Source organism: Centrocercus urophasianus, unplaced genomic scaffold (assembly GCF_019232065.1).
Source record: "Centrocercus urophasianus isolate 14NV4802_14NV808 unplaced genomic scaffold, USGS_Curo_1.0 seq_25, whole genome shotgun sequence".
NCBI classification, from domain to species: domain Eukaryota; kingdom Metazoa; phylum Chordata; class Aves; order Galliformes; family Phasianidae; genus Centrocercus; species Centrocercus urophasianus.
The window spans coordinates 3,143,212-3,158,069 of NW_024884811.1; the positions used below are offsets into that span (position 1 = coordinate 3,143,212).

The 14,858-nt window shown below is 34.9% G+C and overlaps 1 protein-coding gene across 6 annotated transcripts in view; it reads left to right on the forward strand.

Annotated features, from left to right (window-relative positions):
- The window catches only part of POLK (DNA polymerase kappa), a 32,967-nt gene extending 18,203 nt beyond the window's left edge, over positions 1 to 14,764 (forward strand). For all 6 annotated transcript variants that reach the window (XM_042825819.1, XM_042825822.1, XM_042825818.1 and 3 more), the window contains exons 8-15: positions 2,732 to 2,856; positions 3,043 to 3,209; positions 4,969 to 5,001; positions 6,931 to 7,027; positions 9,877 to 10,048; positions 10,901 to 11,866; positions 12,581 to 12,632; positions 12,761 to 14,764. In XM_042825819.1, the coding sequence (XP_042681753.1) occupies positions 2,732 to 2,856; positions 3,043 to 3,209; positions 4,969 to 5,001; positions 6,931 to 7,027; positions 9,877 to 10,048; positions 10,901 to 11,866; positions 12,581 to 12,632; positions 12,761 to 12,845 (1,697 nt within the window). In that variant the 3' untranslated portion in view covers positions 12,846 to 14,764. The remainder of the gene's footprint in view (positions 1 to 2,731; positions 2,857 to 3,042; positions 3,210 to 4,968; positions 5,002 to 6,930; positions 7,028 to 9,876; positions 10,049 to 10,900; positions 11,867 to 12,580; positions 12,633 to 12,760) is intronic.
- The last annotated feature ends 94 nt before the right edge of the window (positions 14,765 to 14,858 follow it).

The following is a 14,858-nucleotide window of genomic DNA, read 5'->3' on the forward strand; positions in this document are numbered from 1 at the left end:
AGAGGGTTGTTAGAGTTAGGGTAGTATGGTTTGGTTGTGGTTGGACTCGATGGTCTTGAAGGTCTTTTCCAACCTGAGTGATTCTATGATTCTATGATTCTAAGTGAATTGGGGAACTCAGGAATTATTAGCACTGCTGATACTTGTTTTAGTGCCTCATGTAAATTGTTATAACACGCTTATGGCTGTAGTGTAATCCATTACTGCTTCCTGAATTGGTTTTAGCTTGAAGAACAGATCAGTTATTGCTACCTCTAGCAATCTTGCCACACTGTTCCTTTTGTTCCTTTTAATACAATATTGAAATTCACTTAAAGGATGATTCTTAGGGAAGTAAGTGTAAGTTAATAAAATATTGAGAAGGTTATTTGCCATCCAAGCTTCCTGTCTTCAGGCAACCTACCTGCAAGCGTTGATAATCTGCCTTAGATATCAAATAAATAAATTAAATAAATTAAGTAAGTAAGTAAGTAAGTAAGTAAGTATGTTCCTAGTAATCTAGTTTGGATGGCATCCAAAGAGCTTTGTGAACCAGGTCTGTGAGGCATCAGGGAAAGCTGAACTTTATGAAGCAGGTAAGTGTGAAGGCCAGAGAAATGTCAAAAGCAAGCAGAGGTAAAATAGGTAGTAGAAACAAACAGATGAGATTGCTCCATATGTTATAAGTAGTAGCAAAATAATAATTTTGATCTTCTGAAATGTTTTCCCTGAAGGATAAAATACTGCTAATGATGCTTTTATAAATGCATCAAAATGAAACATGGTTAGAAGGCTAATGGAAAAATTCTGATCACCAATAGTGAAAGAAAATTACTTCCACCATCCAGACTGTAGATGTATAATCTCTGAGCTCTGGGCCTCACTGAAAGAAGAAGTTGGGCCATTAATAAAATACATAATGTGGTTAACGTGTATAACTAACAAAATAACATCTTGTATTTTTCAGTAGTTTTTATAAAAACATTAAAAAAAAAAAGTCAACAAAACCATAAAACTAGTGGGTTGTTTGACCTTGTTTTTGTGAAACTGATTTCATTGTCTGTTTCAGTGGAAGTGGCTATGATTATTAGTAAGTGCTCAAGATGCTTGTCAGATTTTTGATCTGATTTTACTCTTCCTGTGCATCATCCTTGAAAAAATTGATCAGGAATGTTCATACTGCCAAAAAGTGATTACATGAATAAGATGTGATAGTGAGGTATATTTTTCTATGTTAAGATAGGCCTTATAAAAGTCTAGTAAAGAGAAGTGACCACATTTTTCTTTGAGTTGAATGCCTGACTGCAATTCTATACATTTGATTTGAAAATTCACAGGTAATACATGTGAGAACTGAAAATGGAGTTGTGAGTATTCGAAAAAAGCTGATGTTTCTTTGGAAAACTTGAAATCTATTTTCAAATTTCTTTATCAAGCTCAAAAACAAAGCACATATTTTTCCAATGTTCACAGGACTATGTTTACCCACTGTATCACAGTGCATACAATTATTTGCCATATCTCGGGTTTGCTGTAATTTGTTTCATTGTGAACGCCGCTGTATGTTGAAATACAACATGGATAAGTTCACCTTGAAGGTGCTTATGTAACTTGTTTAAATGAACTGTCAAATCCACCAAAAAGCATTGTAAATTATTTTAAGCTTTTTGTGGTCTTACGAGGCATTTGAAATGATAAAATTTGTCAGCACGGCATGAGTGTGCTGGATATTTCATCTGCAGTGAAAATGTCAATTTACTACAGTGTTTTATGAAATAACATAAGCCCGATTTTAATAATAAGAAAATTTGCACGTCTGCTTGATTCAAAAAAGTATGCCCTCACAGGCATACACACCTGTAGCTAAGTTGAAATATCATTATCAGCAATCACTGCCTTTTATTCACTAAGTGGCACAAGCGAATTTAATGAGTAGTACATGTGATTTTAAATTAATCTGAGTGCGTGTGATGGGCATGAGAGGCAGAGCTAGCACTGCAGTGTGCCTTTCTTGTTTCCACCTATGCAGTCAATGCTTGAGCTGTGTGCAGTCCACTCGTGAAAAATATTGCTAAGCAGTTTTTTTTTCTTAATTTTTTTGCTAACTGATCCTATAGTTTGTTTGTAAAGCTATTTACTTTTCTAGAAAGGAGCAACGCCTACTTATTTCTTCCAAGCAGGATCAATGGAATATTATGTATTTTTTAATTCTAAGTAATTTCCTATCAGTGGTAGTCCAGAAAATACTAGGTTAGTAAATTTTATCATAATACATTGAGTCTTTTTTTCTGAACTACTAGCAATACAAACAATACAACTACAATAACACCTTTACATTGAAATTTATTGTAACTGCTGTTGTAAGAATTTTCTTTTCTCTTACTGTAATCACTTTAATAGTCATAAAATCATTCAGTCATGTAATGGATGTTATTTTTAAGACGCTTGATATCTAACTCCTCATGACTGATTAGTACATGTTCTGTTAGCCTTTTTCAAAATAGTAGGTACGCTCGATCTGATGCATCAATTATTTTTAAACTGTCGCATGTATTTATTTTCTCACAAGTTTATTACTATTGTTTTTTTTTCTTTTTTTCTTTTCCCCAGAATTCCAAGAAATCTGCTTATTATTAGTTACCATTTTTCTTTTGCTTTTACCAAATGTGTAGGCTACTCTTACACTTTTAAATAATGGACGATTAAAATTGCAGTCTTGTGTTTTTCAATATTTTCTTTCTTTGTGTTTAAGGAATTGCTCCAAATACAATGTTAGCAAAAATGTGCAGTGATCGTAATAAACCTAATGGACAATGCAGAATTTCTCCAGAGAGACAAGCAGTTCTAGACTTCATAAAAGATTTGCCCATTAGAAAGGTAAGAGGTACTATTATACATTTATTATACAATCATTTATATTTCTGATGTTTTAAAACCAAGATTTCTCCAGAAAGAAAAAAAAAATTCTAAGTAATATGCCCAGTTTTTTCTTAGTACTGGATCCGGAAATGGTAATTTCCATTTTAATGTGTGCTTGTTTGTTTGTTTGTTTTTTCCTCCCAGGTGCCAGGTATAGGAAAAGTAACAGAGAAGATGTTAAAAGCCCTTGGAATTGTGACTTGCTCAGAACTTTACCAGCAGAGGGCACTGCTTTCTCTTCTTTTTTCAGAAGCATCTTGGCGTAGTTTCTTGGATATCTCTCTTGGGCTGGGTTCAACACATTTGGAAAAGTATGCTTTGGTTTTGTTGCTTTTATATTTCTACTGCTTACATTTTGCTAAATGTTTCCATGTATGTTTTATATAATTTACATTTTAAGGTACACTATGTGGACAGACCAAAAAATACTATGAAAATTAGGCTTGTGTTCAACATATGAAATTTAATAAGTCTTTTAAAGAGGAAGTTGTGTGTATGTGTATTTTATTAACCAAGTCAGCACTATTTATTATACTGATAGTAAATATATCTATATATTAGATATCTCTCTATGTATCTAAGTATATTACAATACACAATATAATATATCTTAACATATAATATACTATTATACTAGGTACTAACATACTGTAAGATTAATATATAGTTTAGGATAATATCACAATTATTAAAATAACTGAAGAGATAGTAGTTACTTATCCAAAGCAGAGATGTTCAGTCATGTTTCTTTTATGAAAATAATACACCTTCACCATTTTTTATTATCTGATTGTATTGGAAATCATATTGGTGGTAAACTGTCATGTTGCTATTGAAAGTAAATAATTTTTCTGTGTCTCCTCTCATTTTTATGTTCAAATCTATAATAACGTAGGAATTTACGAGAATAGAACTGAAGATTTCAAATTTTTTTTTCATATCTGTTGTTATGAGATTCATTACTGAGTAGATTTTTATTCTTTTGTTTGGATGGGAGAAATAATTTTTACCAGTAAATCTGTCTTTTCAATTGTGTATACCTCATTTCTAAGCCTGCCCTGGATACAAATACACAGCACTTAATTTTAAAAGTCATAGCACTTTGCTATTTGGAATTTTAGGAACCAGTATTTCTAATTAGGGATTGAGTCCTTTCTTGTCAATATTACATCCATAAATATCCTTCTGTCCTTTCAAAAGTTATAAAATTCTATCAAAAAATGACCACGATTTGATTTTATTAGGAATTCACTTCCAAAGTACCTTCTGAAAAACGTATTCCTCCTTACTTCCTTTACTCCTCTGACAGTAGTAGATCTTATACTTTTCCAATTTGTCTATAAAATAATACTGGCAGTTAATAATTTGTAGGCAAGTAATGTTCTACCGTGAATGCTTCTGAAAATAAAAAAAAATACAGCAAACTGATGACTTGAAAGAAAACATGCAGTAGGGTTCACTTTGTGAAGCTGACTTGAATAAAATCAGATTGTTACATTTGTTTCTGCTATGATAATGCAACCTCAGATGCTCCTTTAAAATCAGCAGACTTTCTTTCCTTATTCACCCTGTTGTAGATGTTATACAGTCTGTGATAAAACGTGTCAAAAATTAAGATTATCACTGCAAAAGAAATTTAGGCAGAAATTTAGGTAGAAAGCAAATTAAACCTTCAGACAAACAAATATTCTTACATGTGTAGTACGTTTGGGATTTTACTAGCAGTATTTGTGTTATACCTAGGAGAAACAGAATCAGATTTTTATTTAGTTTTCAGATAACTTTTTTGATAAGAGACAAAAGGTTTATTTTACAAACTGTTAAGTCTTACATCTGTAGGTTTTATTATATATTATATTGCCATATTTAGTAAGTGATATATATGTATCTTGTCTACACTCAGTCAAGCTTAATGTACAAGATTTGCTGAATATAATACTCAGATTTTACAGAGAAGTTTGCTGTTATTTATTGAAGCATGATTGAAGTTGACTCAGAGTCTGGTGAAAAGGTAAAAATTACTGGTAAAGTGAGTATATTAATTTATTTTCTTTTTGTTGTTTTTTTAAGGGATGGAGAAAGAAAAAGTATGAGCACTGAAAGGTATATCATTTGACCTTGAAAAAATTACATTAATCACTAAATCTACTTAATGTCCTGATGTGTATGGTTTTATTAGTCATATAAATTCATTGTGTATTTACATATGTTATAAAGCTAACAAAGCTCACATTCGGGCTCCATCCTCACCCCATCCCCTTTTGGCTTCAGAATATTCTGGAAGTACTCCTTCTTTGTTTTCTGTTTTCTCATCATCTGCTTCTCTTTGAAGATTCCACTCACAATGTAGAGTGGAAACATTTACTGTTTTATGTTTCAGTTCAATGCCAGTAGCAATCGAGTAGCCTGCAGTCACGTGGATAACATGTATAATGCAGTGAAGTCTTGAAAGGCCCTAATTTTGCAGGGATTGCTGAGATGTGTTTCCTTGTGCGTTATTTCTTACTAATTTAGCACTCCTTCAGAAGGCAACATGTTAGTTTAAAAAGGTGAGGTTTTGGAAAGAAATTATTGCAAAGAGAATCTGCATGTAACTGTAGTAATTATCCTGCCCTCATCTTAGAAAATAAGGAAAAATTAATATTCCTATTGAGACATCATAATTTGAGGCAATGTTGGTAAGGATTTCCTCCTAATACCTAATCTAAATCTCCCCTCTTTTAGTTTAAAACTGTTTTCCCTTGTCCTATCACTATCTGCTGTTGCTCTCCAGTTTTTTTTTATAAACCCCATTAAATATTAGATGGCAATATCTCCCTTTTCTTCTCCACTCTGACCAAATTCAGGCCAGTCATATGCTGGTTTGCAGGCTGATAGATAATCTGAGTAGGCTATTACCTTTCTGTGTTTTATACCTTCTTTTGTTCTCTCTGAACAAAGATCTGGTTAGATAAGAGACATCAGTGGGCTGCTGGGATCATGCAGCTAGTTTATATGAAAGAAAGAGGGGTGTTTGAAATTGCAGTGTCTCTATCTTTCCCCCCTTCCAAACTTCCAAATCCTGTAGCTTCCCATATACTACAGGATTGCAATGCTGTAAATCACTGCAGTGTTACCTATGTAACATCAGTTACATCTTGGTTAATGGACCACAGTAAAATAATCAGTCTGTTAGTTTGGCAGCATGCGAACATTCTTAGGGGAATGTGAATCTTGAGAGGGGATGGCTATGCTGTAAATGTGAATGTAACTTTGAGACATGAAAAGTAGTGCAACTGTAAGGACTTTGCACTCATAAAAATATAGAGCCTGAAATGAAACAATGGAATTGTGAAACTTTTCCAGAAACATCTAAAGGCTGTAAGTTTTGATTCTAGTGTGCCTTAAAACCACGACTAACAGCAACTTCCTTTTCCTTGTGTTATTCCTAAAAAGCAGATACATTAATGGGAAAAACAATGCTTCAGTTCCCCTGATGAGAAGCTCTAACAGCATTTTTGGCAGAAAGCTAGTTTTTCATCCTCTGTGACTATACATAATTATCCTAGCTGGCATATTTTTCTTTCTATCTGCATTATTTATTTCTAACACTTGGCTCTGATGTTGACTTTCTAATCTTCTCTTTCTTCTGATGTTACACTGCAGTGTACAAAGGAGATTACATACAAATTACTTTGCTGCCTCCATGAATTCAGTTGATATTAGCATTCTCTCTTGCAAATATTTAAACATTAATGACTTTAAATCTTATTTATTTTCAACTACTGCATGAGAAGTTGAGCTGCTGAATTATTTCATTATTTGAGGGGTTTAACAAATATCTTTAAGCACATAAATGTGCAAGAATCTTTTAGTACAGTATTTGTATCAGTATTTTTTTAATCTTCTTATATCTTTGAAGTAAACACTCAAACCCCATGAAACTTTCTTTTGATGTAGACTTGTTCAAGTGTTAAAGAAAAACAAACAACATTTAGATGGCAGCAAGCCTTAGGATTGATATCAAAAAAAGATACTTTTTCTTTATCTTAGAACATTCAGTGAAATTAACACGGCAGAAGATCAGTACAACCTGTGTCGAGAACTCTGCAGAGAACTTGCCCAGGACTTACAGAAAGAGGGACTGAAGGTATTTTTTATTTTATTTACTTTGAAAAGGACACCACTTTCCACTCAAAATGTATTAGTGGTATGAATCATCATCACTTCATGCAGTCTATCTTCAGGAAATTATCTTATATCATTTGCAGCTAGTTTGAATGTTTTAGACAGAGTTTTGATTTTGTTCAGATAGATATTTAATAATAAGTTTAGAAAAACTTACTTCAACTAACTAAGCTACAGAATATCTTAAAATTTGTTGCTAATGGCAATGCTAATAAATATGAGAGCTGCTAAAAAGAATCTGTTGCCTATGAGCTGTACTCTGGTCAATCATAGAATCATGAAGTCAACAAGGTTCGAACCTCCAAGATTGTCCAGTCCAACTGTCCACTTAATGTCAGTATTTCCTCACTAAACCATGTCTTCTAGTACATCTACACATCTCTTGAACTCTTCCAGGGATAGTGACTCAATCACCTTCCTGGACAGCCTGTTCCAGTGGCAAACCACTCTTCTGGAGAAGGAATTACTCCTAACATCCAACCAGAATCTCCCCTTGCACATCTTGAGACTATCGCCTCTAGTCTGTTGCTAGTTATGTGGGAGAAAAGGCCAACTCCCACTTTGCCATAATGTCCTCTCAGGTCATTGTAGAAAGAAATAAGGTCTTGCCTGAGTCTCCTGCAGACTAAACAGTCCCAGTTCTGTCAGCCTCTCCTCATCAGACTTGTGCTCCAGACCCCTCACCTTCTCTAGACAAGCTCCAGGACCTTGATGTCTTTCTTGTAGTAGGGGGCCTAAAACTGAATGCAGTACTCGAGGTGCTGCCTCACCAGAGCTGAGTACAGGGGGATGATCATTTCCCTGTTCCTACTGGCAATGCTATTTCTCATACAAGCCAGGATGCCATTGGCCTTCTTGGCCATCTGGGCACACTGCTGGCTCATGTTCAGCCAAGCATCAACCAACACCTTCAGGTCCATTTCTTCCACACAGCCTTCCAGCCACCAGCCCCAAGTGTACAGTATTGCCAGGGGGGTTATTGTGGCCATAGTGCAGGATCTGGGACTTGGCTTTGGCCCATGTAGATTCCTCTGTAGGGCCTTCCTAGTTCCAGACAGATCAACACTTCCTCCCAGCTTGGTGTCACTGGCAAATTTAGTGAGGGTGCACTCAACCCCCTTGTCCATGTCATCAATAAAGACATTGGATTGGACAGGACAGGCCCCAGTACCAACCCCTGGGAAAGACCACTCATGACTGGTTGCCAGCTGGATTTAGCTCCATTCACCAGCAATCATATAATTCTAATATATTTAAAATGCTGTTTCTCTCCTATCTTTATGTAGGATCCAGTAGATAACCAGCAGTATGGTTTAAAAAGCTCACATGTTCCCAGTTTGCAGAAAAGTTAGTCATCCCACTCAATGTATGAATGATATGAACAGCCTCTGTATTCCTTCTCCCAAATTTCTTTTTATGAGGGCTGCTGTGAATTTGATGCATAATATTTGATGATGTTGTCTCATGACATCAGTGGCAGATGCTGGTGGTATGGCAGTAGAGAGTTTGAACCTTCCCACCATATTCCTTTACATTCTGTTGGTGTATGACAGATGACAACAGAGGGGCAAAATGAACGGGAGTTACAGGAAAGAAATGGACAGACTTTTTAGCAGGGTCTTTGGTGATAGAGCAAGGAGAAATGGCTTCAGGCTCAAAGACAGAAGATTTAGGTTGGACCTTTAAAGATCCCTTCCACCTCTAAGGATTCTATGATTCTGTGAAAATGGTATCTAATATGGAAGTCTGTCTGAAGCAAGGGTGTGGAATTGAATTCCTCTTTATGGAAAAAATTGTACGCATTGACAGTCATCAACACTTGCTGAACATTTCTGGAAACCTAACAGTGGATGTGAGCACAGTGATGTAGTATATGGCACATGTCAGTAGTGGTGACAGCAACTTCAAAGACAAGACATGTTCTGGACAGCTATGTGGATTTTTATGAGCACAGCATGGTCTTGATAATTGGTGGCAAAAATACGTAGCTAATAGTGGTGACTATGGAGAAAAATGCTGGTTTGTACCTGAGAATTTCTTAATCAGATAGTGTCCTTGTGCTCTTTGTAGGTTTTGTAATTTTTATGGAAATAAATAGGAAGCATTACTTTTGGAGCAACATTTGTATTTTTTTGAAAGAAAGACTTCTGTAATGGTCTTTCTGGCAAAGCAAGGAGTAACATTCAAGACCATTCTCTCTTTTTTGCTTCTCTTCTGCTAAATGATTGTCTCAGTAGGTGTCAGGTTGAAAGAGAAATCAACAGCAAATAGGTCAAAGAAGTAAGCTTACAAAGGCACCAAACACACTAATTTATGTTTGGATGGTCATTCCAAATCACAATTGTCATGAAAGGTGTTGCCAGAGAATATTTGTGCCGAACAGAGGTGTTATGTGTTGCTCTGACAACACTGAGGAAGGATCCTTAATAGGGTATTACTTACACATCCTTAATAGTTTTCCCAGCAAAACTTAGATACCTGGTGCTGAAAGTTTCTGAGCGAGGAAATAATTTTTAGTAGACCACGTAGATGTTGTGCCTGCAGCCACATGCACTGTTGGCAGAAGTCTTCTGGGGACCATTGCCAACTGACCTATTTTAGAAAATTTTATTTTGGCAGTAGTTTAAGAGCAAGTGTTAAATCTTACCAATAAATTTTTGGCAGTAACTCTTACTGCACACAGACGAAAAGAAGGTCTTGACTGTGGCGTTAAGGCCCTTACAGAGGTGCTGTGTTTGTATTTCTGTGTGTGCCATATAAGATACGTATAACTGGTTTTTGTTTTTGTTTTTGTTTTTTTTTTTTTAATAGGGTAAAACTGTTACCTTAAAGCTAAAGAATGTGAACTTTGAAGTGAAAACAAGAGCTTCAACTGTGCTGTCTTCTGTTTCTGCTGAGGATGAAATATTTGCTGTTGCAAAGATGTTGTTAGGAACGGAAATTGATAGTGTTGCTCCTCACCCTTTAAGGATAAGACTTATGGGTAAAACTTTTTTCAGAATTAGATCACATAGCATATGGAAATAATGGACTGTCTTCTAAAGTAAACCTTTATATAATATAAATGGATTTATCCTTTCTCCATTACCCCAGTGGTTTTTGCAAAGTGAAATGGCTCTGGAGTGCTGAGTAGTAACTCTGGAATGTCTTACTAATTGAAGCTGTACCTTTCTTACTACCTGATAGTTCTGGAACAATATAAACATTGGCAGGAGAGTAGAATCTTAACTGCATTGCAGTTCTTAATTCTGCGGCCTTAAAAAGGTTTTTAAATATGCTTTGCCTTGCAGCAACAATTTACTTCCATACATAACCCCTTTTAGTAACAAATACATTAAATAGAACTGCTTAGAAATTTGAAGATGCTAAGTTCTGTGAGAAATTTGAAAAATTCTGTCAAAATTAATTCTGTATTTTGATTCTAAGGCCTGTGATTTTGGGTGTGAGTCATTCAATAAAGTATAAAATCTAGTTGTCTATAATATCAGAATGTGCTGAAGGGAAAAAAAATAATTTGATGGGGAAACTTGATGTGAATCTGTCTTTTGGACTGAATTTTATATAACTGTGTTAAGTTTATAGCCTCACGTTATCATACAAGGAGTTAATACTTTGGGGTATTAAAATTAAAAATAAAGTTGGACAAGTTTTCAGGTCTGATAGAAGTGCATGTATCTCGTGATGTGTTGTTAGCATTTGCAGGCTCCTTAACCTCTCTTTATGGGGAAAAACATACTTACATTGAGTGAATGTTCACCTCAAAAAGGTGCTAAGTAAGTATCAAATTTTAAAAATGTTCATATTTAAAATTGTAACAACTTTTTTTGTTCATTAGGTGTACGAGTATCAGGATTTCTAAGTGAAGAAGAGAAGAAATACCAACAAAAAAGCATTAAAAGCTTCTTAAAATCAGGAAAAGAACTTGATTTTCCAAGGCTTCAGCCAGGGAAACCCAATCAAGAAAATCTCACAAAAACCTCAGAAGCATCTTCCAAAGGAAGTTTTTTTGATAAAAAGCGGGCTGCAAGGCAACTAAACTGTAATAATAATGTTTTTCCAAATGAAAGTGTAGGTAAGCAGCACTTTTGTGGTGTAAACTCATCAGCAGATTTTGTGGAAGAAGCAAACAAGGTCACAAACTTGCAGAAGTCTAACATATGTGAGATCTTCACGTGCCCTGTTTGTTTTGAGGAGCAAAGTAGTGTTAATTTGGAAGAGATTAATAGGCATATTGATGAATGTCTTGCTGGCAGTCTAGTTAAAGATACTGTGGAAATATCAAAAAATGACATTTCAAGAGAAAATACTTCTAACTTCTTATCACACTGCAAAAATGAAAATATTGACGATTGTAAAGAAAATATAACAACAGATCAATTAGCAGGAACAGACCAGTCAGCAAGTACATCTGAAAACTCTTCTGGCAATAGCAAAGAGAAAAAATTCACTCAGATAGTCTCAGAGAAACCTCACAGAGAAAAACAGCCTTGTGATCTCATTGATATTCCTAGAAATGCAAGCATAAAACAATGTCTGTTTCCCAAAAGAAATTCACAGGAGAATGCAAAACAGTTTGGAAGGACAGATCATACAGAAGGAGCCAGTTCATCCTGTTCTTTTGAAACCAAAGAAGACAGTGTTCTTGTTTGTCCAGTTTGTAATTCAGAACAGAAAACCACCAGCCTTGTGTCATTTAACAGACATGTAGATGTCTGCTTAAACAAAGGCCTTATCCAGGAGCTGACAGAAAAAGATGATTGTTCTGCTAAGACTTCTGAAACAGAAAATTCAATCAGAGTTGGTGAGTAGGCACATTAAGATATCTTTGGTTATTCACATTATCTACTTGTGTAATGCCAATAATCTATAGTTGTAGCTGTACACTTTTAACTTTTCAAGACATTTCAAGATATTCATTGGAGTAATATCTGTGTGAGAGAAAACACCTCTATTTAAAAGATGTCAGATCAGTTTTATTGACAAACAAGGTTTCTGAATGAGGTGTTAGTTACATAGTGCACTCTAATTTGCAGCAGTGGTAATGTAGGAATTACTTGTCATTTCTGTAAATCCTGTCTGCTCCCTTGTAACCATAATCAGATTGGTGTTTCTGAGATTACTGAAATTTAGGTGAAAATTACTGAAAATGTCATTAATCTAGATCATTTCAGAGGTTCAGTTGACAGAAAAGTTTAATTAATGTGCTGGCTAAAACAGAGGTTGTGAGCATAAAGGCAGGCACTGCTAATGTGATGTTCTTCCAGTAAAATTTGTCCTGTAGCTGTACCCACAACATGCTAAACCCATAGCCTGTTTACTCAAGTAGTTTCTCTTTTTAATGAAGCGTTAACCATTGGCCAGATTCAGTTCCAGTATTATCGAATTAAAAAAAAAAAAAAAAAGGAAAATCTTTATCCAAAACTGCTCTTGCAAAAGTTCTGCTATGTATATGATTTCTGCATTGTTCTTAATTTACTGAAGTAATACATTTTTATTGTTTCCAATTACTCCTCAGGAGGGTTAGACAGAAGGCAGCAGTGCACAAAACCATTACAAGGAACAAAAAGGTAAGGTTATTCTGAAAACTAAGTACTCAACTCATATTTTAAAGTATTGAAGTTAAGAAAAAAAACAGTTTTAGTGTTCTATAAATATCTATTGTATACATATATATTAATTTTATTTTTACTTTTAGGTCTGGACTAACAACTTCACAGTCAGCATCAAAAAAGGCTAAATCAATCAATTCCAAGCATACAATTGAAATGTTTTTTAAATGACAGTGGAGCAGTGTACTTCATATGAAGTATTTCATAGCCTTTTATGACTGCATATTAATTTAGCATTGGTGGTGGGCTGGATTCAGATGAAATTTGGCTGGATTCACATCGGAGCCATTGTATGCTTATCATGCTCTGTAAAAAGAATGATATGTGAGGTAGAAGAAGAGATATAACTGAGGTAATCCAATTTTTTGGAAAATAATACTTTTTAAGCTTATGAGAAATGAAATTGCTAGCACTTAAGAGTTCTGTTATATTGAACATGTGAAACTTTGTTAGAGTCACATGCAGTCTCATGTATTGTCTCTGCTGTTCAACAAAATAAAACAGGTTCATTAGAGCTGCCATGGAGCAGATCTGCATGGCAAGCACCTGAGAAAGAGGGTCTCATGAGGTGGAATGTCACATTGTGCTTGTTGATGTCCCCCTTCAAAGATTTGATCTGTCACCCTGTCTGCAAGGCAGTGAGTTAGCAACCGTAGTTGCTCAAGTTAATACTTCCTTGGACAATCAAACACCAAATTAATTTGTGTGATAACATAGAAGAGCCAAGCTACTTCATTTCAGATCTTGTGAAGGTCTGTCTTGTTACTGGACCAAAAACTGGTTGGTCAAAAAAGAAGAATTCAGAGCACAGCCAAGCTTTTATTGTTATCACTGAAAATTACTTCAGTATGAGGTGATGGACCCACCCTGAAGGGCTCTCTGTGGTGAGATGCAGGATGCCTTTGCTTGATACTAAAAATGTTAATAAACTGGATGATTAGAGGATTCTTCCAGATTAGTTGAACAAATGCTGTTTGATCCTTGACCTCTCCAAGGGGACTGAGAACTTCAGTTGTCTTTGCTGTTGTTAAATTGTACCTGTTGGTAGGGCTAAATTTAATATAAATCAGTGTGCAATAATAATGTTGTATAAATATGTGCAATATGCTAAAATGAAGTATTCTTACTGTTTATCTATCTTTACTTAAAATTGTTTTCTATTTTTAAATAAATTGTATTTTATGAGTACTCAAGTGGAAGTTTTAAAGTTCAAATATTTGAAGTACTCTATAATGATATTCTTCTGTTTACACTAAATTGCTTAGATTTAGATTTTTTGTAGTTGATTTATGACGATAGCTTCTTTCTTAGAAGTTATGTGTACAGTCACAAACCCTTGAAGAAATATGAACTTTTAAAAGTGGATAATCTTTAAAGTGGCTATGATAGAAGCTTCTGTTCCGTTGCTTAATTATATGGGGATTATTCTGTGACTTACTTTTTTTTTTTTTATATATATATAAATATGTATTTTTGGTGCTTAGGCTAAATCCAGAATGTACCTATCTTTTCACTTCCAGATTTTCAGTAATAATTTCAATATCTCTTACCTGCCAGGTGCCACTGTACCTGCAGATCTGTAATTTGAATTCAGTGCTCCTTAATCTGCTCTGGACAAAATAAGCTAGGCTAGTTCATATTATTCTGCAGTCTGACAGCTGACCTTGTGCAAACAAAGTCAGTGAGCAGTCAGCATTAGCTGTTCTGCTGACAGAGGGGGGAGCTGGAAATTTCTGGTAGGAGAGACATTAAAACAGCTGAAGGAGCAGTGAGTACTGTTTAAAAAAAAAAAAAGAAAGAAAGAGTGCCTGTCCCTTTATTGATTTACATATGTCTAATTTAATGAAGTGTAGAATCCAAGGTAACTTACCAATGTGCGTGTTTATTTAAAGTTTGCTATTTTGCATGTCCTTTACTTAGCGAAAAAGACAATTCCTGAGTGCTTGGAAAAATGAAGCTAGTCTAGCTTAGCTTGGAAAACTATCATCTGTTTTTAAAAAGCTGTCACAGATTTGTTTCTAAGTATCATAAAGTTAAAATTATGGAGTATGTTAGATTTAATGTGGAAATAAAGCCCATGTGATTCGAAATCCAGAAGTGTCTGTCTTTTGAAATGACGCGTGAAATGTACCCATCTGGAAAGGTTGCTTTGTATGTATAAGGAAAGTGCCTAGTCCTTCTAAA